Here is a 26,864-nt window from a genome sequence, read left to right on the forward strand (position 1 = left end):
TTTGTTGTTTGGCGCGGCGACCGAACCTCGGCCGAGGAGTATGTGCCGCACTAAACAAGAACGACTAGAATCTTAGGTTCACCAGCACAATCAGTGCCACCTCTGTTTGTTACCTGGACTTGGAGGTTTTCATAGAGAACAATATGGTTCAAACAAGACTCTATAGGAAGCCAACTGCAGGGAATGCAATACTCCGTGCGGCAAGTCATCATCCACGGTGCCTGATACATAATGTCCCATATGGTTAACTCCTACACATGATGCGTAATTGCTCGGCGGAGGAGGATTACCAACAGGCTAAAGGAGAAGCCAGGAAAAGATTCTTAAACAGGGGATACTCTAAGAACACACTCAAGCAGGCAGAAGAAAAGGCAACAACAGTAAACAGATGTGATCTTTTGGTGGTAAAACCAGTCTTAAAAAGGGAGGAACCTACCAGGATGATAACTAATTTCAACACAAAAGCAGGGGAGGTAGTCCATATTTTAAAGAAGAACTGGCACATTTAATCTACTGACAGTGTGCTAAAGAAACACCTTCCCAACCGACCGCCAATTACTTACCGGCGTTGTCAGTCCTTGAGAGATCACCTGGTCCACAGCCTCTTTTCCTCGAAAACCCAACCCATTAAACTATCCAAAGCTAGGGGTTTCTTTCCATGCTTACGATGTAAGGCGTGTAAAAACAGCAAAAAGGTCCTTAGCTATCCTGGAAGAACTGGCGAAGATAGTCCCCCTAGAATGATCAAAAAATTGTTAAATTGTAATTCTGAATATACAATTTATTGTCTCGAATGTCCCTGTAAGATGAGATACATAGGGAGTACCATCAACCCCACTAAATTGCGTATTCTTGAGCAGTTACGTGCCATCACAAATAATGACAGGTCTTATCCTGTGGCACGCCATTTTGCGGAATCACACCAAAGCAAAAGGGATTTGCTCAGCTACTATTGTATAGATCAAGTAGATCGAAATGAACGGGGAGGAGACAGAGTCAAGGCATTACGTATCTTGGAATCAAGATACATCATTGATCTCAAAACTATGACACCTTGGGGGCTAAATAACGATGAGGAGATGTGGGTACACTTGTAGATCGCACATGGAAGTAGCCGGACGATGGGTTTATTCATCCGACCATAGTAACGAAATGAAATTAGAACATGATGCAATCTAAACTCCAGCTTTCCTCTAATCATGACAAGTTTGCTATCTTTTTAATGAAAAAAAATTCGGCCCATACAGGGCAACAAAACTGATAAAGAATAAATAGTGACATAATGAAATATATATATGCCGAATATGCGAGGCACTTGTGAACTATAAGTGTTGAAATGTATTAAGAAATACACAAGGTGTCAAGCAAATGAATTATGGCCATTTTAGTCACTATGAAATATCTGTGTCAAAGCTTGCATAGATTTTAATAATTGAATGTTTGTGGTTACGATGTTTTTTTAAAATGCACATGAACACTTTATAAATTTGTATCTTTTTACCCACAAAATGAATTGGCGGATAAGACACTCAAAGATGGCCACTACAGAAATGGGTGTTTGCAGGATTGCACACCGTTTTTTATGTTGTTGATACCTTTGGGCCAAAATGTGGGTTAAAATGGTGACACTTTCCTAGCACAAACTGACACTGACGAAGCTACCAGCGAAACACTTCTGTCGGGGGTGAGGGGTCTGTAAAATAAACCATTTTGCAACCGGATACCTGTGTGCTTGTCCTTTTTGGCTCAACGGAGCCGAAAGTGTTGGGATATATATATATTTATATTTATGTGGGGCGCATATATTATTGTGTTTCCGGGGTCCCGCGCATGGGCGGGAATATTCAAAAGCTTATGACTATTGATGAGGATCCCCTGGAAGAGAAATATATGTATACCAACATTGAAATGTGTGTATTTGAGACGAAAAGCTGTGCCTATTCAGAACTCATAAACTGATGTTTGGAGAAAAATGGTTAAATTTCAAATTATATTTAAATCTTATATGTGAGTGATACATCATGCAGCGATGGAGAGATTTACTACAAATATTAACTTTGTACCCATGTAAATGTATTACACATTGACAAATCATTTTTCTATCAGTGGTAGCAACCCTGCCTGATGCACTGGGGTGATGATGACAGCTAATCGTGTATATCATCACTTTGTTATCTTGTCTGATGTGGTCACTAATAAAACTCTAATATTAGTAACGCCGATGATTTTCATCGGAGACCCCCTGCTTCAGATGCACTAAACCGGCATTTTCAAGTACATCTATTGTCTCATCAATAAACAGCAAAAATACTGCCTTTCAAACACCTACCACAAAATGGCTATTATTGCTCAAGTGGCAATGTATAACAAAGACCTGCTTTGCCAAAGCCAATAGGTATGGATTCAATGTGTAAAACAGTATTTGTGCCTGCGACATGCAACGACAGAGAATAGCTGCTTGATATATCAGCCAAGTCCTCTGGGATGATCCAAGATGTCATTGACCTGGCCTCAAAGTAATGATTACTGATTACGTGGGGGGAGGGGAGGCGAGAGGGGGCTGCCCTAAAGTCTACTCTCTGCATATTAGAATTAAGAGGCTCTGCAACTAGCTGTACTGTAAAACCAGAGCTAACAATTAGAATGCACAGCTTTTACAGACAGCTGCACTGTCCAGCCAGACCAAATATGTTTTGTGGCAAACTATGCATAGGGAGTGAAGAATGGTGAACTAAAAACAGAAGAGCAAATCGTCTGTCCAAAGAAGGTGCTAGAAAGCAGGTAAGATCTTGCTGATAAATACATATGCCAAGAACAGGGAGCAAAAGAATACCTCCTAGTGAGTTTTTGTTAAAAAACGCCGATTTAAAATAATATATCTAGATCACTGTTCTGCAACATGTTTTTCAATCGAGGAAAGCACATAGAAACATCACAGCTGCCCATGAAAATGTCGCCAGCTTGGATCAACAAACGTGGGGTCGGGCAAGAACGTGTTGGACAAGAACGTGTTGGACAATGCACTCTGAAGGATCGCAGAATGTTCTAGCCCCATCAGCATGTTCCAATTTGTTTTCTAGTACATCTACCTGCATGCTCTGGGGCCCTCAATGGTGTCCCACTGATCTTGGCCCTTTGCCAGTGTCATGTAAGTTGGTTAAGAACTTGGGCATTTAGTTGGATGTGATGCTCTCAATGCACTTTTAAAGATCCAAAATCGCTGCTTACTGTTTTCTGTTGCTTAAGTGCCATAAGAAAATCCTCTGGCTTGTTCCTTTAGAAGCTCAAATCACTGTTCAAGCTGTAATTGTTTCCAGGATACACTAATGCAACATTTTATACTTGTGTGCATCAAAAAAAATAGTTGGGAAGACTTCAGGTGGTACGAAACGCAGCAGCCCGTTTGCTTTGCCATGTTCCTAGGCATGCCTTGGTCGCCTCCCACCTCCGCTTCCTCCACCGGTTGCCTGTGGAGAAACTCATTCATTTAAAATTATTATGCTTTTTGAATGAAGCCCTTTAAGGAGGGGGTCCCTCCTATTTTAGGGCGATGGTGCACTTCTCCTCCCCAAGCGTAATCTCCACTCTGGGAACCAGTTTTTAGTTGCCAAACATTGTTACAAACTTACAAGGCAGGGTGACCGATTTTTTTCATTTCTTAGTCCCTCTATCGAATTCCCTCCTTCTGGAAATGTAAACATGTGCTTCTCTTGAGTTTCGGAGACAGCTGAAGACATGGCTCTTTTAAGACTCGTGGTGTTCCTTTCTTTTCTGCGGCGCTTGTAAACCCTATTTGGGTAGACACTCGCTTTAAAAATGCATTGATTGAATGGCCTGGTTGCACTTTTTCAACATAGTTTTCCTTTATTGTTAGAGAGTATCTGTTGACCAGAGTGAAGGTGGCCTGTTGCATTCGTGTTTTGGTTGCACTTCGTATTGTTTAGAGAATCATATTGGAAAATGGCTGGGCAAGATAGAATAGAATAGTATATTGTGTAGTGATTGTAATGGATAGTGGTCGACTATATCCGGTTATGGACGCAGGCACCATTTTTTTGTATTAGTTGCATAGAAGATGGAAGAGATGCATAGGAGAAGGCATAGCAGTAAATACTGTCTAAACCTCAAACTGATTGAGATGTGGTATTCTGGATCAATTTAAAAAAAACTTTAAGACTTTTAGAACAATTTTGTCTCAAAAGAAATAATGACCGAGGACATTTTTCCTGATGGAAAATTGAAATAATTGAAGGGGCAGTGCTTGTATAGATCCTCGTCCTCGGTTATGGAGATGATTTTAACCTTATGCTTTGGGTGACACTGGAATATTGGCCTGCTTAATCCGAGTGACCTGCCGCAATGGAGAAAAAAAGGTCCACTAAAGAGTGCAAACATTCACTCCTCAGATAATGAAAAGTAACTTGAAAGGCAACTGGCTAACTCATTTGAAAATGATTTGTTGAGTGCAGTTCTATCCTATGTTTTTTTCAGTGCTGTAGAAAAATGTGTCATGAATGATGTGTCCAAGTACAGTGATGTAGGAAAGTAGAATTGGGCACTATGAGCAGTTCAGTAGTCATTACTGTATGAATGAAATACCCTTCATCGGGCTGGATTCTGGCTCCTCAGGGACTCCTGTGTCTTTTCCCCTAAACCCTTACCATATGTCAATGCTTCATGGACACTATACACAAAGTTATGTTATCAATTACTCACATTTATTTATTTCATAGTAATTCCACAGAAACAATACACCTTTTAAAAACATGTCGCATTTCATAAAACATCAGAATGATCAACAAAACAACCTTGCTGCCCTTGATCACATGGTCATGTCAACCAATACCCTTTCGATTCCACTATACAATAATATAATCGTGTCTGAGAATATAAGTTTTTCCTCTTTTTCCAGTAAAAATGTTTTAATTTAAATAACAGATATTTACTGTGGTGGGATTTAATATATCAATAGTGCTTCCCCGTATGTTTTAATAGAGTATTTTAAAATTATTGGACTCATTTTTATTTTTGTGTCACTTGAGTAGGCCTGGACAAAACCACAATACATGAATCATGTCCTGCACATAAGAATTGCACTAGTTGCATCCTGGGTGGACTCGTAAATAGTCCTTTTTAAGCCAACGGTTTTCTCTAGTGATCAACAAAATTTAAATTTCTTAAAACTCTATATACAGAAGGAAAAAGATTTGTCAACAAAGAAAACCGTATTGCCCCACATGTTGTGACTGCACAAATCACTTGTAACATTTTAATTTGCAAGCAGTGTTGCAAGTCAGCTTGAAAGTTTGATAGTGAGCAGTATTAAGTCTAGTGTCTATGTAGTCCTTCTTTTGGGTAGTGTGAGATATAGACTCGTTTACAAAGGCACTAGATCTTTTATAAGATGGCTAATGAGTACTCTACTGAAAAGTGGTTGGTAGAGAGGACTATTCTTGTAAAGATGCGTCCTCACAATAAAATCCTAATGATGATGAAGAAAACTATGCAAGATCAGTACTTCCAGGTTATGGATTGAAGGGATGAAACAGACTGAATATTGAAACACTTTGGAATAAGATGAACAGTGTGTAGCATGCTGCAAGAGTGTATGCCCTTTATTGACAGATGCCTATTTTTCTCAGGCTAAGTTGTATAACACAATGTGTACAACAGAAGAAACCACCTAAAGTTTCCAGCTAGGGGTGGACGGGGTGGACTCATCTGCAGAGGAGCACATTTGATCAATAATTGCTAGGGTAGTGGTTTCGGTTGTCATTGAACTGTTTCCAAATAATTCAAAGTGAAAATAGGTTTATTAGTTTTAGTTTGTAGATTTGTATAGTGCAGCTTATCACCCATGAGGATATCCAGGTGCTGTCCATGGGTACGGGGAGATTACGTGATTTGCCCAGAATCACAGGATGTTGCGCTGACACAGCGACTCGATACCCGCTATCAAGTCAGCAGCTCTGGACGCTGCACTACATCTTCTCTTATTAATAAGGTTACCTCCTTAAGATGTGCCTAAGGCGACACCATTGAAGCCCAAAGTACAAGCGGTGCCCAATTCTTCTCTTACAGAAATGTATATTATGGGTATTATGATAAAAAATGCACAGCAAGGTCATTACTGGAGACATGAAGCCATAATAATGGATTACTATAGTTTTAGGCAAATACATATGTAAACACAATTAGATGCTCTTCGGTGCCAATGGTTAAAATTTAAAAAAAAGACAAACTCGGACTGAAAATGACCAAGAGAATCTACAGGTCTACCATTAAGAAAACACAAAGCTCACAATGCGAATAGGATCATAAATGCACTAACTACAAAGTAACTCCACAAATTTATCTTAGAATTCTACAAGCCGGAATGTATCTCCACAACACCACCTTAGCACAAGACTTATTAAACTCCATGTCACACCACTTTATCACGCAAAGCTAGCAATTTAGATCTCTACTTTCCAGCAAGTCATCCGGCTCTCAGTCAAAGCCAAGGGCAACAGATTTCACCAAAGGAAAATCACCTTCCATTTCCATCATTCAATTCACCACCACTTTTGAAATCCCATAACCTGATAAGGAAAGAAAAACCTACTAGCTCGTAATCAGAGTCCCTGCCCACCACAAACCTTCAAAAATATCCAGCTATTGAATGCTGGCACAATATCTACAATGAACAACTCATTAACCACAGGCATGTTTCCTGCAAATATTCTACACATGACCTCATTGAGAAGAACAATCTAAAATCAACCAATAAGACCAGTTAATACGTGTTCTGGCATTCCTCTACAGAACACAACCAAAGAGGGCGTTCTCTAGGCCCTCTGCCACAAAGAACTTAGTCAGTGTACCAATATGAGGCAGAGAATCTGATGGACTGCAACCCTCTGCAGTGTACTGAGTATTACATGCTTAAGTTGTGTATTAGGTAGCAATTAGTCCTTTGAAACTCACAGGATATAGTTAGTGGAACCCACACCATCTTTTATCCTGAACAGACACAGTCTAGAACACTAGGAATATATTTTCAATATTTATTCAAATTAAAATACTAGCTTTGTGCACACTATAGTAACTATTCATTTGGGATGATAGGTGTCCAAAGCGGTCTGAAGCGGATAGGTGTCCAAAAATTGCGTATTTTAAGTTGGAATGTGGCCGGGCTTGCATTAAAATTGCTACCCGAGTGGGTAATGTTTATAAAACAATTTGACCTATTATTGCTCCAGGAAACATGGCTAGTGGACGATATTCATGTTGATGGCTTTGATGGTTATGCTCCAGCTGTACCATCATGCTCTGGGAGGGGTACTGGGGGATTGGCCTTCTGGGTGAAGTTAGCACTGGGGGCATTTGCCAAACCACTCCAGACTAATAATAATTTTCAAGCGCTAAAATTTAAGAAGTTATTGTTTCTCAATGTTATTATTTTTTTCTAATAATGATCTTCGTAACACCCCTAATGCTAAATGTATCCAAGTTTTCGATTATATCGTGTAATTACAAAATACTGTGCCAGTCAATGGCCTATCACAAGGGATTTGTTTGGTGGATGATTTTAATGCCAGATTGGCTTGCATTAATATATCCTGCAGCAATATGTAGTACAGTCAAAAAGAATAGTTATAATAGGTTATTCTCTGCACAGATACCCGAGGAGCAGAACTGAAGACCCTTCTAGATTCCCATAATTTACTTAAACTAATGGATATTGTAGGCCCCAGTGAGCAAGTGATACCTGCACTTTGGTGGCAGAAGACGCCTTTCTATAATAGATAATTTTTTAATAACTTCTAATTTACTCAACTCTGTGTTACAAGGGAGGGTGATGGCTTCTACCTATGGGGACCACAACCCTCTCAAGGTAACATTTGCTCCGTCTAAAAAGGATACCTGAAGAGTGGAGCGAGAGGTGTCCAGTTTACAAATAAATACTGGTTGCTTAAGATCAAAATGGAGAGATATTAGACAAGCCCAACTCTTACACACAATAGTCGGAAAAAATATAGCCCTGGTTAAAGTATGCATGGACAAAGATGGTGTGAAGAAAGGGGTGAATTATGCCTAAATAGTAATAGAAAATTGCGACACCTCATGTCCTTTAAAAATTCTAAATGAAGGTGGTTTGATCATTAATGCTCAATGGCTAATCGTAAATTTAAGAAAGGCACTCACATCTTTCCCTGTGGATCCTATAGAAGTGGGTACATACCGTAAGATATACACAAACACAAATGCAAGTAGGAAATGGTTAATAATGCAAGTGAATCCCATTGATTTTGTAGTATCAGCTGCAACAAAAAATGTGCATTTGTTTTGTAGTGAGGTATCTGCACCAAGGAGAGGCACACAATTGGCAACACCATTATCATATTGCTAGTGCTACTTGGGAGGCATACTTTTCTATAATCTATGTTTCTGTTGATGATCCAAGTACAGAAAAGGTGAAGGGCCATTGTAACGATTTTTCTGTATCTATAGATGAAGTGGAGAAAGCAATTGCTCAAAGTCTGGGTGGAAAGGCTCCCGGACCGGATGGAGTTTCAATAGATCTTTTTAAATGTTCCATTGAGTTCTGGGCACCTCTGTTAGTGAATGTTTTTCATGGTTTAACTCACTCCCCGCTACCTGAATCTTGGTCAATGTCCATCATTGTGCGGATTTACAAAAAGGGAGACCTCATCCAACCTAGTTCCTATAGACTGATCTCTTTTATCGACACCACGGCTAAGATTCTAGGGAGAATCTTATACATCCGCATTAAGGACTGAGTAGAAGCAACGTCAGTTTTATATCCCTGTCAATATGGGTTTAGGACTAACGTTGGCACAGTCGAACAATGCTTAAACTTGACACTGATAATAGAAAAATAAACAATTGCACAGTGTATTTAGCATTCATGGATCTATCCCAAGCTTTTGACTGTGTAAATTGGTCTAAGCTTTGGATGAACCTTTTGGCATAGGGACTGGACTAGTGCACTTTCTCACATATTTGCACACAGACATGAAGGCCAAGGTTACAATCACCTCGTAGGGTGAGGTTTCCGCTCCAATTAATGTTTCACGAGGAGTGAGGCAAGGTAGCATACTGGCACCACTTTTATTCATATTATACATTTACCTTCACCTGTTTTTAATGAACATGACCCCAGATGTTCCTCTAATCAATGGCTTCCCTTTACCTACACTTTTATATGCAGACGATGCAGTTTTAATGGTGCATACGCCGAATGCTCTACGGTGCCCGGTACAGGGCTTTGTTGATTTTATGGCCCCCTTAGATTTACAAATTTTAACAAATCTTTTATTATGGCCTGTGGGCCAAAGAAACATCACTTACCCTCTATTTCTGCAGGCAATAAAAACAAGCTATTACAAGTTAGAACATTTTCCTCTTTGGGAATATCATTTGCAGCCACATGCTCATGGAGCCCACAGGTTGCGCAAAGCAGACAAAAACTAACAAAGTCAATTTGCACACTATTTTCCTTACGGCAACCGAAGGGCGGGGGTGCTCTCCCCCCTTTATTGCAAATGTATAAAACACAATGTTTGCTTGCTGCCACTTATGGTGCTGGCGTCTGTGGATTTCAAAAATGCAACCCAGTTCAATTGGAAGCGAAAAGATTTTGTAGAAAGGCCCTTATGGCTACTATTTCATATTCTATTTACATTTGCCATAGAGAAATAGGTAACCCATACATCGAGGATTATATAAAGTTATCATGGCTTGTCATCTGGAAAAATGAAAAATCTTGTTTAACCAGGAACATCATTAAGGATTGCCTCAGTTGTGAGAAGGGGATTACAATTCCATGGCTAGCTAGTGTAAGATTTATATTATGCTTTGTCAATCCTTAACAGATTTTTGATGAAACTCATAAATAAAAGACTTGATTTCTGTCTCTGATCGGTTGTCTACTGGAGGATAACAAATTACCTTAAACTTACTGCATCAAAAGACTGAGATTCTTACATGTGGAGATTGAAAAAAATCATATCTTTTGAAAATCTGGTTTAAGGAACCTGGAGTGCAAGCAACAGCATCAATAGAAATGAAATGTTGGGAAGTTATTATGGGATCCACCCTTTTGTGTCTCAAGTCATCCCGAAGGCTAGAACTGCTTCAGAATATCTTCCCACATCGGGGATTGCCTCAGAACATTTAGACCGTGACTGTTGTCTAGTTTGCAGATTGACTGTATCAAGGGGTCTCTTTCAGCTGTGGGACAGCTGCAAAACAATTAACACTGCAAGACAACCCCTACATGTACAGCCTTGTAATCACATGTACCCGGGCCTCAAAAGCTCTTCACTACCTTCCTGGTCCCAGAAGATCTATTATCAATATCCTTTGCATGACACACAAGGCAATTCTTGGTAGGAGTTTGACCTTCTTGCAACAAAAAAAACTCAAAAGATACTCTCAGAAAAAAGAACACTGCGATTCAGACTGATAGTACACCAAATCATAACTTTTTTGGAAAAGGCCTATAGGATGTACAGCTTTCTCAGCTAAAGCTGCATAGCTTTAGAATTCTCTTCTGGTATGGTTTAGGCCATATGACTAACATCTGGAATTCAGGAGGATGATGAAGATCATGACTACTCGAATGGCCTCATCTAGGGAATAGCAAGACAACTTGACCTATCCAGTTCCTTACTATTGAAGAATTATTATAGTGCAGTTGAACTGTACTGCCTATATTGTGCAGCCCACATGCTGCAGAAGTGTCAAAATTATTCAATCCGCAGGTTGAATTAAAGATACTGCATATCAATAGCAGACACAAGCCATCCACAGGGGCCGCCTCAAGTAGCAGCTTTGAGTTGTAACTAAAATGTAATAAAAATTAGCAGAGCCTGGCACCAACCAGATCAAATGTATTACTTCAGAACTTGACGGTAAAGGTAAATGAGACCGTAGAACACGTAAAAGACCATGGCACGGCCTTGACCATCTCACTTGTGAGGCGTACTATTACTGTAATGCAATGAAATGTTTTCCATAAACCAGCCCATCATTTGTGAATGATCACCTGCTCTCCTTTCACTGCACAAAGTGTGACTGACCACTTGTCTGTCCTTAGTTATGAGCATTTGAAAGATCACATGCACGACAGCCTGAATGATACGAATGCTTGCCGGCTTATCCCATGACCAACTGACCATTGGTAGGAAGACTTTACGGCAACTTTACATTGAGAGTGCCAGACAATTTATATACTCAGCTGTAACCCACATACAACTGTGTGATAATCACGAGATGTAGCTCATATGCATGACCACATCTTCAACATGTAAGCATCTCGAATTTATGTAACCGAGTGCATAACAATGTCAGATGATTTGTAAATTTTGTCTCAGCTGTGTGAAAAAACATAACTATTTGTAATCCATATGCATGGCCACGTATCTGATCATGGTAAGCATCCCAAACGTGTGACATGAATTACACATCAGATTGCCTGGCAGTCTACTGACAAGTTTCTGATAAACAGCATGACCTTTTAGAACTCTACTAAGCTCTCCAACGCTGTAAGCATCCTACAGAGTAGTGTCTCTCCCATCCACAAATCGCTGTAGCTCCTTGTCAGGTATTTAAAAAAACAATTCATATAAATACTACTACAATCAAACGGAAGCTTCAGGCAATGCATCGACCCAAGAGGGTTCAGCACCAATAGTTTGGTTGATCCACTTTCTCTGCTCAACATTAGTGGGTTTGTGAGAATGTTGGAGGAAGCCTCAGTGTTCAACTCTGCATTTGCACTCAGATTGCCATCAAATAGAGTTACTAACAGAGATTCATGGTAAATCCCAGTTCAGGAGTTTCCCTTTGATGGGGATGGTTTCCAAAATGCAGAGCCTCCACTTTTTAAAACTTTGGAACATTTGCCATTGCTATCCAGAAAAGTAGCCTCATATTTACCAAAGATGAGAGCAGAAACAATTGAAGGTTGGAGAGTGTGAAGGGTATCTTGTGACTACCCCCACCTCCACCCACCACACAATTCAGATGTTCTTTCTGTGAAATGCTTTAGTAGTCCTCCCCGAAGCTGCCATGTTTTAAGGCTAGATTTTCACTTAGTATGCAGCAAAGCCGTCTTGCACACCAACGAGCAGTATATTTCAAATATTGGGTGACTGACTCTCCGTAAACATCAGAAGTTAGTCAAGGGCTACTAAAAGACAAAAGCTGCGCAACAGTACAGTACCATCTACTACTATACGGTCTCCCACTTTAGGCTGCTTTGGTGATCAGAAGCCAGTCACAGTTTGACTCAAAGAGGAATATTGCTGGGAGAATACTTTACAATGCCATGGTTCAAATGTGTTTTTTTGAAATTATTTTTACTAAACAAGCTGATTATTCATCACAAGGCTGAAAGTGTTAACATTTACATCACCAATTTGAATTCACATGCTACGTTACATCATGGTGGGATCGAACAATGGCAGTTGCTTGGGAATCATTCAAAGCATTTTTTTTGTTACTCCGCATTGCGCGGGGTATGAGTCGTACCTGGGTTACCTTCTCTTACTATTCGGTGAGTAAAGTAGTGTGTCCGAGAACTCTTGGCCCTCCCTACATGCCTCTGTATACCCGCCAGGAAGACCATATCTTTACCCACTTCTTGGTGCTTCCCCTGCTTTTGTATATTACTTCCTCTGCTCGTTGGCACCAATCTAGGTTGGCCTCCTCTTCTGCCACTGATGGGGAGAGAGGCACTCCAAACTGCCCTGCTATGTTACACTTTACTACTCCTGCAGCGAATACCAACCAGAGTCTGTTATGCTGGGCTAGTCTTCCTCTCGCTTGATCATCAACCGGAGCCAACTGGCGTCCATCGGCACCTCCGCCCCCAATACTTTACATCACTACCGTCACCTCTCGCCAAAATGAACCGATCACTGGCCATTCCCATACGATATGAAAAAAAGTATCCCTTTTGCCGACAGCCCCCAGCCGTGCAATAACTCAGTACCTCAGTTATTCGTGGGATCGCGATCACGCCTAGCGCCCCCCAGAGGCCCACCGCTTAGGGGATGGGGGGGGGGAGGGTATCTCGCGCGTGGACTCTTAGCCCCAGCACAACAGTCTCCAGCCTCAGCTTCATTGAGGGTGTAACAGCAGGCACCCTTACCGGGTCTTTGTTCTGCCGCTGGAGCAACGGCATGGCCCGGTCAGTATCGGCGCACTAGCAGGCCCCGTTGCCGGCCGGTGCACATCTCCTGTGTGTCCAGCGCCTGGAGTCCGCCTCGGGGCCTCCCACTGGTGTAGGCTCACAGCCAGAGCCTCTCAACGGGCTTTGTTACAGTATAGCCTGTAGTTGCAGCGTCCTCCGCTCGCCTCCTTTTCCTTGTACCCCGACTGACCTTCGAACCGGCCCGCAAATCACTTGTATCAATTTCCTCCCCGTCACATTGGGGCAGCGCGAACTGCACCAAGCACCCCCGGTGGGGCCCGGGGGCCAGCGCCAGCACAGCTCCCTTGGGTCATCAGGTGCCCCCGCAGATTGTCAACTGACGGGGGTCGGACCCTCCGCGATGGAGCCACTCAGTCCCTCTGCCCTTCTCCGCTCTCTTTGTCAGCCAGCCTCCCCAGCTAGCGATGAGTCACGACCAGTGCCAGTTTGATCTCTCGGCCGCTGCCTCAATTCTTCTACGCCACCTCGGTTGCCCTCGTAGCTTGTGCCACCGGGGGTCGGATAATTGTTAAAGGGTAGCGCAGCGCGCTTAGTATGCGGCCATCTTCGCCGGCTGCAGACCATGCCCCCCATGGATCAAATTCTTAATGCACGCAGGCATTTGTATAGAGGCATTTAAACAAAGTCACGTGTTTCACCGTCAGAAATGACAGTGCTCAACGTATTCCCACAAAATTATATAAAGCGACTATCGAATGATACAGAAGATCCCACAAATATCACACCCCAGTGGTGCTCTGCAGCATTCCGACCCATCTTATGTGATCATGGCTTCCATCCCATCCACTCTCTGTAATGCAACTTCTATGAATTGCTTGACTTTTGAAGCACAGGAGAGTAGAAGAAATGTTACTCCTCTATAATGAAGATGATAACAGAAGAATTTGACTTTTGAGGTCAGATATCCCCAGTATATATATATATAAATAATCACATTCTTTGGCATTGTACATTCAGAACATTGATCTCTCACCTGGAAGAAAAAAGGTCATAAGAACATGACTTCCTGGTAAGTCCAACAGGTTTCTCCGGATTCCATACACTAAGGCTGCAGTGAATGTAGACCTGCGGAATACAGTACAAAAAGAACATGGATTCATAAGGCGCTCCCAAAGGTGCTCAGGATATTCACTCACCACACAACGCTCCAGCCCTCTCTGAGGCAGTACAAGAACTCTACTGCTGCACATTAACAGAACCACTACCAAACCATCAAGAAAGTTCAAAGTGGCTCCATCACTCAACATAATACAAACTACTGCTGCACTATTTCAGAAAGACCTACAACAAACTTGTTTGCTCCACTCAACCCTAGCCCTGCTACAGTCAAGATTTAAATTGCTCTTAATGGTCTACGTCTTCTAACCCACCTACAAACAGAGCCAATCTCTCAAAAGTATTTTAGGGAACCAACATGTAGTACACAAAACACCAAGACTTCAAAAACCTTTAAGTATCTGCCCCACGCAAATCAACCCATCAAATAGAAGCATCTAGTGGTGCAAACTGAGTTTGACCAAAATGCAGCTTCCAGGCTTTCAAGAGGATTTAATAAGATTGCTCTACAGAACCCACCAAACATTATCTCCCAAAAGCTGCTTCCAGTCTAGATTATCTTATGGTTGGGCGCTTTTGTTCCAGAACAGAAAAATACTTATTTGAACACTCGTCATTATTCAATCTGTTCCTGAATAGGTTGGCCATCACAAAAGACATCAGTGAGCATTTAAATTAAAGGATACAGTCTTCAGTTTAAAGCGATTGAGATATATGTAAAACTCATCTATGAGAGGATGGTCCCAAAAACAGGCATATCTATAGTATCCTTGCAAATGAAGGCTATTGGTAACTCTTGTGCATGAGGAAGTGAACAGCACAGGAATGAGATGTCCGACATAAGGACAGCCATCTCCAGTACATCAAGTCACGTATGCCATGTAGCTTCTGCGAGGTACTTTGAATGAACGTGGCTTTCAGGGGTGTCCTTTCCATCAGATGTGCGCAAGATTAAGAGCATGCAGCCAATTGGTTAGAACACAAGGCCAAAACAAATGAATTTGACCATAGATCACTGCTGCAAGTCTGTTGTGGCTTGTTAGTTAGCCTGTTGGGAAGGAAGTAGAAGGGTGGATCTGTAGCCGGGTAAGTGTTTGGGGATTCTCTAAAGTGGGTACCCTCATAAAGAATATGTATATTCGAGATAATGTATTAAACAGAGAAAATGCAGCGAAGCTATACAAAGTGTAAATGAAGCACTCACCATCTGCAGAACAAGATGCTTGTTAAAGATCACTCAACTTTAGGTAGGACATTTCTCAATAATTTGTTTTCAAGATCACAGAATTCAACATTATCTCACAGAAGGTAGATGAAGGAAAGTCTCATTGGAGCCTTCTCATATTTGTTTATTTAAGGAGTTCTGTGCAGTGCATTCTTATTTTCATTATAGCCTGCATCTTCTGGATAACTAACTTGCGTTCTAATCAATGCTCGTCTTAAGCAGAAAAGAAGAAGGTGTAAGTGAATGAATAATTCAGTTTTAGTTTAGATTAGGCTAAGTTTTTCACACAGTAGTTACAAAGATATGTCAATAGTGTTTCTGTAGATTCTGTGATTGTACTGAAGTCAAACGACTCCTTGGAGGTATCAGATGTTCAAAGAGAATGCTCACTCAAGCATGGAGTAGTGATTGAAGGGGTTTGGTATGCATTTTATGTAATGGCTGCTGCAGACTCCTTTATTTTTTTCCCAAGGTGGTGCACTGTAGCATAAAAAAAGGATTATGTTAAGAAAAACCAACCCCGTGGACAGGATCCCCTAAATTTATGAGATACGGGGCATTTGTTTCCCAAAGATTTTAACAATGTGCGTTTTCTCCCTTACTCTATGGAGCAAATAAATGAAAATATCCAAAACCAATTGTTAACCCTTTCATTGTTTCATGTGTGCCCCTCAAAGGAAAAACTGGTAATTGATTAGGAAAACAGTCTAAGCCCTCAACTGGAGGGAGATCAGACCTTTCTCCATCAGCGGGCACCATACACATACCTACATGGAAATACCAAAACGGTGTTTGAGCTTGCATTTCTGCACAATGCATCAATGGTTGATATTCCTTGATCCACATTTCACCCCCTTAGAACATTCCCTACCTTACCTGCTCCTCTGCCCCTTGCATCAGCATGAAAGCCTGGATAGTAAAAATGATAGAGTTGTTTGTCCGGTGCCAGAATGACGAGTTTCCAAACTTTCCATCAACCAGACATCTGCAGGATACAAAGTACAGAGGGAATTTAAGAATGACCATTAGTTAATAACAGCCACATCATAGATGACCTTCTGTGCCATCTAGGATTTCCGTCCATAACAAAACACACCACCCGTTTAAGGCGAAGCACCTCTATCTAAAGCTCAAGGAGAATGCCAGGTTACAAAAGAGAGGCGACACTCGCTGGAATAAGGCACTTGTATAAAAACACTATTGGACAAAGGCATCTGAGCCATTGATATATTCCCCAATCAATGACCATCAAAACATGCTACTAGACTTCAGAGAAAAATGTAAAATGGAATCAATATAATCTAAAACTAAAAGGATGGAATTTTTTTTTTTTTTAAATCAACAATTATAGAGCCTGGAAGCCAGGCCACATAATGTGGAAGATTCTTTCTAGCTCAAGAAATACTTAAGGAAATCACATCAAAAACATGCCCACTATTACATAAACAAGTTTGTTGTTTATGCATACGTTTGAAATATTTTCTCTTGAATGTGTATATCTTCTTGTGCCATTTTTTTTGTTGCAAAATTGTAATACTGTTCTGGAAGGGATCAAAATGGAAGAATTCTTAGATCTCTGAGGGGTTTTGTAAAGGGCGGGTCTACTTTCCACAACGTTTGTATGACCCGAAAGCTGGCGTCAATGTAGCTACACTGCCTATGGATGGAAATGCAGAGATACCTTTTAGCAAAACCGGCAAGGGAGGAGCTAAAGTTAAAGGTATTCCAGATGCATCAGCACACTTGAATGCTTACAAGTGTTTAGATGAACAGACTGAGTACACAAAGATTGACAAATTGACTAACAGAAACAACCTTGACTTACACGCATCACACCCCAAAGTAGGTTTCTCTGGGTGTCCCTTGCCCGGTGAGGGACTATGGGTAACCAGATGTTGGAGGAGCACCAAACGCCCGTAAGTCACTCACTAGCAGGCACTAATGGAGGCCTGACTGCATAAATTCAGAAAAGAGAGTTGTTTGTTCCCTTAGCTATGATAGAACAGGATTCTAGTCTGACAACAGCAATAGAATGATGTGGTCTGACATTTCTGGGTGAAAAGGACTATGGGGAGCAGCATGAGCTTAGGCATTGGGCAGTAGCAAATCACACAGGGGAGGTATCAAGTATTTCTAACATGCCCAGATCTCTCAGACAAATTGGATACAAGTGATGAGGAAACCTCAAAATTGTTTTTAGGTCGACAACCTCTTGTTGGCGGAACAGCTTCAAGATCGATATCTGACCAGGTTTTCTGGTACAGAGTGAGGTTGCATTTCAGGGTGCCTTTTGGAAAGTAGATATCAGAAACTTTGTGGCGCATAGCCCCACACCCTACAGCTTTGCACTGTTTTTTAAGCCATCTTTACTGCGTTTGGTGTTTTTAACAAATGTAATCATAAAGCGACATATGCTCCCATTGGTACATGCAAGTGTACAATCGTTAATCATTAACTTTGTAAAGTATGTTGAAGTTCAATACGCTCGACATTTCAAAAGAGGAAAAGAGAAAAGAAGACCAACAACAGTGAGCCTGGACCCTTACTATGGGCTTAATATGTGTATCATGCAAGTGTCTGTGGCTGGTGCATTGAAGCATGGATAGCTGCCTGTCTTCTAATCGTCTGACTGATGCAAGGGGGTCAAAGACAAGTAATGGGATTTGCTAGAGGGGTGTGTAAGTGAAATGTGATATTGCTCACGTGTCCAGTTACAGTGAGCGGGTGTTATCACTAGGGCCACCTTGGAATGTGTGAAGTGGGTAATTTCAAGTGCTTTTTATGGCGCACTACCGTAGGCCCCGTATTTCCTCCTAGCGCAAGCATGTGGACTCACCATGTCCCTGTGGCAGCAACAGCGCTTTCTATTTCATTGCGATTGTGCTCCTGGCTAGCAAGAAACCCAGGCCTGTGGGAAACTTACGATACATGTTAATTTGCCAGGACCTACTTAGTAAGTAAGTTCCTTGACACAGATGTTGAGGTCTTTTGTCTGGGGCTGAAGGTCTTGCATAGCTGATTCAGTATGCAGGACTCTGTCCAAAAGCCTATGTTGATCTTCATGAGCCTATGTTGTGCTACATGAGACGCAGTTCAGCTGCCACTTCATCTACTCTGCCCCCAAGATGCAATCTTGTCTCAGCAATGGCATGGAGGATCATGCCCAGCTATGATGCTGTGGGATCCGTCCCAGTTGGTGACTGTGTAGTAGGCACCATAGGGTCACAGGGCACCTCCTTGGCACCAGAATGGGACTCTGCCATGGCTTGTATGAACGGGTTGGTATGCCCAGACGTGGGTCTCTTGCTTACTTTGCCACTGGATTCAATCTAGCCTGGCTGATGAGGGGTGTTACCCCAAAACCGGTCCTAGGATGCTTGTTTCCGGTTCAGACCTGGCTTGGCAGTTCGGGCTGGACTGTTCCCATGAGGCACAGGGTCAAGACTGATTTGCATATGGCTGGGTCTAAACTTGGGTGGTGAAGTGAGCTAAAGAGCAATGATTGATTCAATCCAGATCTGTGACGGGGTGAGTGTCTTAAAAGTTTCAGCGCTCCGCCCATCATCTCCTTGTGTTTGCCCTTGTGTTTGCTTTGTCTTTTCATCCGTAGTGTTCCCAGTGCTCATGCGCAGTCCGCAGTGTGGCTGAACTCAGATAGGTGGCAGGTGATACCGTTCCAAGGAAGCCCTCCTATGTGATCTGAGACCCGCCGTTCCCCATCCCAGTTTGAGGCCAGTCAAAGCCAGGGAGGGATGAGCAGTCGTGTTACTTGCTATGTTCTCAAGCATGAAACAGCGCCCTGAGGCAAAGGGGATTGATGCAAGACCTGCAGGGTCTAAGGAGCTGTACCCTCGATTCTAGAACTCGAGGGTTGCCATCTCTGCCGACTGGGTCGAGCCACCCATGGGTGGGCACTGCTCTAGCCACTCAAGCTATTCAGGCCCCTTGGGACTACATTACAGTATGTAGCCCACCCAGGCCCCAAGCATGTCCCGGTCCCCCCCATCCCACCACACCCCTTGCCGCAGGTAGCACCACAGACCAATCGCCAAATAGTATGAGCAGGGAGGGTGTCTATCTGCACCAAGTCCTTTTCTCCAGTCTCTGTGAGTCTCCTCAAGCCTTGGCAGCCACGGTCTTCATGGGCCAGACCTCCTGCATTTGCGGATGATCGGTGTGCCCTGCGCACATTGAGCGGGTCCTTTCGGGCTTCCTCGGCCAGCTGCTGGCCAATGGCGATCCGTATTACCTGCTGGCCTGAAACTGCCTGGATGGTGGCAGATTACAGGCCCTGCTCTGGAGAGATGTCAGTCATCTTGCAGGGCAAGCCACAACACTCACACAACTTTCCCATGCTTTGTGTGTAGCCTCCAGGGGCTTTAGTGGCAGACGTCTGCATGAATGAAATCTGTGAGTCATTTGAAGGGGTATTTACTTTCATGTGCGGATGGCTACATGGAATGTTCACCAGCCAAGACGCCCTAGACAGTGGAAAAGATCTATAGATGCCCCTCGGGAACCCTCACAAAATATTTAACATTATTGATCTCTCTCAGTACTCCTAACATTGGAGTAGAATGTTTGTCTATAGTTATCTTATTAGGCAAATAAAAGTGGAGGTATCGATTTTAACAGCTATTGTTAACCTTGGAGTTAGAGACAGAAGGCCACTGGAGCCTATGAAAGGGAGGCTCAGGATACAGATAGAGCATACACTTTACCCTACATATTCGGTACATGTTAGTGAAGCGTGTCCTTCTTGCTTATGACATATTAATGAACAAAATTGCACTTGTTCCTGCATTGCAGGCTGGCTCCCGAATCATAGGGAAACACCTTAAAGGAAAAATAAAAACCTGTCTCTACAAACAAGGGTGGGCATCAAATACGTGTGAAAACCACCTGGTCCCCTTCTTCAATTAAGGAACAGAGAATCTTCTATAATACAATAGAAAGAACGCCTTTTAGTGAAAGCATGCATCTCAAATTAGTACTATTGCTAAATAAGAATTGGAAAATGCATTTGGGAAGCCCTTAAAATCAAATATTAAAATTAATAAAATCAATCTTGTTTATAAGTTGCTGTCTACGTAACATTGTTTGTATTCTGCAAGCTAATGGTATTACTGTGTTGGAAACCAACCTGGCTAATATGGGTGATCTGTTTTTTGTATTTTTTAAGGTGAACTTCACCTCTGCTGTATCTTATGGCTACTATCCAAGCTTCATGCATATGTGTTGTTTAAACAAGATTTTATTTCTCTTCCCCCCAGTGAATCCCTTGCTATTGCAGGCCTGTGTTAACACAGGGAGGTATATCGTTATTAATAACTAGACCAGTGCAAAGTATTGAGTGAGAAATCGCTAATATTCCACCAGAATCTCATTCAGAAAACATTTCAGAAGTACAGTAATAATTGGTCCCTTGTTTCGTCTGTAAACTCAAACTCTCAAACCATTTTGCCAACTCGTACCAGCCAAGATAGCCAAAGTGATGTAAACCTACCTTGTGCCACAATGGGGCCAGCCTTATAAATCTCTCACTCTCAAAGGGAGTGTTTCCACTAAACGTTAGATATGGATCCCCCTTTTGACTAAACTAACTACTAATCCAGCCCTCAATAACTTGTGTAGTCTCAAGTCCACCGTTCTGTGCCAAGATTCTTGAACTCTGTGATAACAGCTGGCATCATTAAGTTGTCAATGACAATATTCATGACACCTGGAGGCTTGTTTCAGAGATGGTTTTAGTACTGAAATAGCCGTTTTACAAATGACTGATGCTTAGTGCATCTTGGACAATGAGGACTCGCTTGCTGATACTATCTCACTTTTCAGCAGCATTCAATGCCATCAAGCATGATACTGTCATTCAAACTACTAATGGTTATACGGGCATTGAAGGAAATGCATTGAACTAGTTTAAATCCTATGGAGCCAACCAATCTCAACTGTTCAAAATGGGCCTCTCTCTCTTTAACCATGTTCTGGTCCCTCAAAAGTGTCTCCAAAGATCTATTTTAGTCATTACACTAATCAATGTCTACTTTAAACCTCTAGAGGGCATTATTAAAGAGCCTACCATATCGTATCACCTGTATGCGCACAATGCCCAACTTATTCTGAAGATTTCATTCCCCAGTGACATCTCTCTACTAGCTTCAAATCTTGATATCAAACAAACCTGGATGACGGACCACCACCTTAAATTCAAGCAGAGAAAAAAGGACTTCTTTATCAGCTAACCTCGTTCCTCATATCCCACCATTCAGATATGGCTTGATTCCACCAATATCTTTAATTTCACCAGGGTAATTTCTGACACCTGTAAGTCACTGCCATTTAATCTTTGTGTATCACATTAACTTTCACAAAACAGATCAATAAAATGGCAAGATGTGCCAATCACAAACTCGGCCTAATTCAGGGAATCAAACCTAGTTTTGGTTATACTTTAAAAAAAAAAAATAGTCCACACACTGGTTCTGTCCAGATTAGACTACAGAACCACCATCCTCTCTGCCATTCCATCTCTCTCTTCTCAAGGCATCTTTCCATGCGGTGGCACGTGCATGCTCAGAGACCAATCACTTTGATGACATGACAAATTTTACACTTAAATTGTCTTAATGAGGCAGGTCCACTTAGTTGGGGTGATCCGAGTGGAATAGTTTGCATACTAGCATGTATGTTCCCATTTGTGCAGGAAACTGAAACTCTAAGGTGGGGGATTACTACAACTCTGCCACTCAGACACTATGCTCCTTTTTTTATCTCAACTAATTTGATTGAGTTTTCTAACAAAACAAAGACATGTACAGTACACTACCGACGTAGAATACATCACAGTAATCTTGTGGTATAAAATCCTTGTACATATTAGACAAAATCGTGGTCTACGGACGCAGGAATTGGAGATTATTGTGGAGCAGCATATTAGCACACACATCCTGAGATAAACAAGATCTCCCATGAGAGGTCGACTAATCTGGTATCACAAGCGGAAATGCACAATACCAAAAGCAAGACGAGGGGGAAACCAACAGAAAAAAGCAACAAACTAACAAGGACGGTCTAAGGGGGGGATAAGAGGGCAGAGAGAAAAGAGGTGAAAGAAGCTGAGAATATATTGTGTAATGTTGGCAGGCCCGTCAAAAGCCTCTAGTTGGACAGTACCAACAGCTTTGATCATTCACAAGAAGAGCCATGAACACCCTGCGCGACCCTCATGACGAAGTGTCACCTACGGTGCTTTGGATTTCTGCAAATATATATCAAAAGAGCCCCATTAGTGTCTTGGCCTGGATGTAGTGTATAGTCTCTTGTACATTACATTGCCAGCACTTCTAATGGAGTAGAACATGTTCCACCACTTTTTGAAGATCATGGACGTGGATTTCCACTCCATTAGGATCATCTTGGCACTCGTCGCTAGCCGTAGGTCTAATAGTATCAAGTCCTGCTCAGGGAGAGACAATGGGGATGTATTTGCGGAGACTCGAAGGACAACTGTCAAGAAGTCAATCTCGAACAGTTTTTTAAAGATCGCTTGAATCATGGATTGTATTCTGCCCAACAGAGGTTGAATAATTTTACAAGTAAAGAACATGTGTTTCAGAGATCCCACACCCTCCCCTCACATCCAGCAAATGCCGGCTTGGAAAGGCCTAACTTAGAAAGCCTGGAGGTGTCCAGTAGGTTTTATGTATGGACCAAATCCTGGATTATGTGAAGGCCGGGTGAAATTTTTGCCACAAAAGGGGAGTGCCATACTTTTCTCCATGTTGCCTCTGTAACAGAGGTAATGTGTAGATTAAATGGTTGTGGACCATTTATTTTTTTAGACCTCTCAGTAGGTAATTTTTGGTGGGCTTGAATAATTTTTAAATACATGACACAGAGTGTCCCATCTTTCTAAAGTGACCAAGCAATCCAGGGGGGTCAGTTTTCCAATGCTACTCTTTCATTAAAAAAAATAGAATTCAAGGTCAGTGCCATAACCATACAAATAAAATCCTCCCCAATAGATGATATTTGGACAATGTTGCATTCAGAAAGGTGCAAGAGATATTACCAAAGGGCTTTTCTGTATCAAAAGCCAGTGCGGCTGTTGGTACCCAATGCGGTTCGCATTATCAAGAGCATGGCAGAATAGTCTAAAGTTGTTGGCGGAGAGTCTACCTTTTAAGAAATCAGTCTGAGAGGGTGTGATAAGTTTTAGTATAATAGTCTAGTCTGTGCAAGATGATTATGGCATATACTTTGCAATCAAGGTAAAGTTCTTAACTTCCTAGTGGTCCTTCGTCTCCTTCGGGAGGACCACTATTGTGGCATCAGTTGCAGAGCCTGAAATGTACGGAGAGTCAGGGTATCGGTGGAAGACCACCCATAAGGGATCAGTTACCAGCCCTGCAAACATTTTATAGAATTTACCTGAGTAGCTGTTGGGTCCAGGGCCCTCCCCGATCTAAGACTGTGGATGGCTTTCAAAACCTCCTCGCTTTCTATGGGAGCATTAAGAGAAAATCGTTCTTCTTGGGATACTTATGGGAAAACACACAAGTTTAAGTATTCAGTGCATATATTTAGGGAAACTGGTTTGTTAGAGTTATAAAGGTTGAAGTAGAAGGCTTGAAAAGCATCCAGATTACCCTGGGTCAATGTGACAACATTCCTGGAGGCGTTCATAATAGCAGATATAAGGGCCCTATTCTTAGTATATTTCAAGTAGTTTGCGTGTGTTTTTCGAGCTCGGTTTCTTGTAAACATATTCCCAGTTAACGAGATCTCTACCCACCCCTAAACTCTTTTGCTCAGTATAGGTTATGCTCGTACTGTTAATTACGTACATTCATTAGGTATGTCGGCCCACTAGAATGTCTGATTTTATCGTTTAATATCTTTATTGCAGATTCTAGGGTTGAAAATTATTTGGATAAGGACTTATTTTTGCTAGATATTGGGCTTATCAGTACCCCTCTGAGGGAAGCTTTTAGCTCATCCCAGTTAATAATGCCAGAGCTATGCTCATTAGCGTTTTCACTCAGTAACGGGCCAATTGCTACAGAATTTTTTTTTCTTTAGTGGCGTCATCTTCAAGATCATTACTGAGGCGCCATTGTGTAGGGGGTGGGGTGAAGTAGGGGAATCGCTTAATTCAAGGTCGAGAGACACATAAGCATCGTCCAAAATTACTATTGGTTCCATTTTGGAGTTGAGGGACAAAGAGTAGTTTACTGACTGTACATAGTCAAACCTGGAGAAGGAATGGTGTTGTGGAGAGTAAAGTCTATAGTCGCAGCCTGACTGATTGTACAACCTCCATACGTCTACCAGATTGTTGTTCTCGCAACATGATTTCATTTTGTTGTGTGATCTGCTACCCAGGAATTTACAGGTCGATATTCTGTTTGGGGTCCCATCCATTAGTAGGTTGAAATCACCAACCCGTAATCACTTCTAAATTGTCAGGTAGTTCTGATAGTAGTTTGTCAAGATCTGCCCAGAATTCCAGCGAATTGTCATTTGGGCATAAATTATCACAATAAAGAATTCTGTCTTTTTTCTTAGCTCCGATTATAAGCCATCTACCTTGATGGTCGATGTAAGGTTTCCTAGATATGGTAAGAACCCATTTTTCTTATGTATTGCTGGGGAAAGTAAAGTCTCTGCTATTCATGAGCAATAAAATCTAGCATCCTTAATGGATTCAAGGTGTGTTTCCTGTAATAATATGATAAACCCCTTTATCCTATTACAGTAATCTTTTTTACGTTTGACGGGGTGATTCAGGCACTTAGTGTTTAGTGAAAGAATTTTAATTGGTGTGGTCATTATGTTGACTGAATAGCGGAGTTGATGTGAGGAGTAGACAGAAACAAATCAGGTAGTTATGTGCACACTCTACGCAACATTCGTATCCTTTCATGTAATAATGAGTGTGGATGCGTGCGAGTCAAGATGGGATCTAAAGATCACACAGGTAGACCATGTAAGTGAGGTACATCTACAACGCATCTGTGATTAGCAGAAAACAGCTCATTAGAAGCGTGCAGTGAAGTGGGCAGCCATATTCATAAAGCTGGGTGTGAGGGAAGAAGGGGAGTGTGTCGACAGAGAGCAAAAGGGGGAAACACCAGCATAGAACATTAACAAAGGCTAAAAAACTGTACTAAAACTGTACCCCTTTCACCATCCCACCCAATAACTGCAAGAAAAATGCATTTCTCCACCCTTCTTCATATAGGGACAAGGCAGACCACAAGCAAGCCAAGACCAGACACCATCGGCCCCATCACGACCATGTAAGGCAGTAGAACATGTGTATCCCAGACATGCAAGCATAAAGCATATAAAGCACCTACATACCACATGTATCAAGGAGCCAGCCTCACCAATAACTATTTACGGGAAATTATATTAAGATATCCCCCATCTGATATATTTATCATAATGGCGTTTAAGGTAGTATAGACCATAAGCATAATGGAACAGGGCTCTTACAAAGTGTGCAGTAGGTGACCAGAGATTCTAGCAAGACTCAACCAAATCTCAAACAAGTCTCAACCCAGTGTCAACTAAGTCCAACCTGTGTTTGTCAGTAGTAGGAACACATGTAAAAACAGGTATAAGTTGAAATAAAGGGTCTCTGAATACATATTATGGGTAGTTAGCCAACGTCTGCACCAAACATGTCGAAAAAGCTATTGCCAACCCAACTGTAGAAAGTTAAAGGGTCTTTCCAACATAATCAGGAGTACATAGCCTCAGGATACCATATCCCACTGGGTAGAAGCAGGTAGGAAAGCCTGTAGAGCATTGGCTTTCCTTTAAACAGAAATTGGTACTTGGTTAGACCAGTAAAGGGGAAGGAAATGGGGAGGTCTCTCAGTGGTTGACGAAGTTCCAGGAAACCTCTTCTGGTAGATACTGTTCCTTAGAGTAAACCTGTGCAATAGTTATCTTAGTACCATCACACTGTTTGTGCTGGATTTTCCTCATATGAGATAGAATTGCTTCAGTATGGTGGTAACGCAGTGGTCTAAAGATCATTGTTATCAGGGCGCTGAAGGGTTGGCGTAGATGGTAACTAGCTTGCTTCGTGGGATCCTGAGTGCTCTTTCTATTTTGAAGTCTTTTTCAAAAGTGAGGCAGAGTAAAGATGGTATCCAAGAGTGTAGAAATTCAGCACAGGAATTCGCCTCACACTCTGCATTCTCAGGAAGGCCACAAATGCCCAAGTTGCCCCTACAGTCATGATCCTCAAGCTCGGACAGTTCTCTCGCCATCTCCCTCACCTTTTGTGATGTCATATCCATACTTTTTTGCCATAACATGTTGGAGTCCTCCAGGACACTA

General features: G+C 41.9%; 1 protein-coding gene across 1 annotated transcript in view; it reads right to left on the reverse strand.

Annotated features, from left to right (window-relative positions):
• The window catches only part of LOC144792300 (zona pellucida sperm-binding protein 3-like), a 177,874-nt gene that overhangs the window by 52,338 nt on the left and 98,672 nt on the right, over positions 1-26,864 (reverse strand). The window contains exons 4-5 of the mRNA XM_078667247.1: positions 16,383-16,491; positions 14,199-14,290 (exon numbers count right to left, since the gene is read on the reverse strand). Coding sequence (XP_078523373.1) covers positions 14,199-14,290; positions 16,383-16,491 — 201 coding nt within the window. The remainder of the gene's footprint in view (positions 1-14,198; positions 14,291-16,382; positions 16,492-26,864) is intronic.

Source organism: Lissotriton helveticus, chromosome 11, assembly GCF_964261635.1.
Source record: "Lissotriton helveticus chromosome 11, aLisHel1.1, whole genome shotgun sequence".
Lineage (NCBI taxonomy): Eukaryota > Metazoa > Chordata > Amphibia > Caudata > Salamandridae > Lissotriton > Lissotriton helveticus.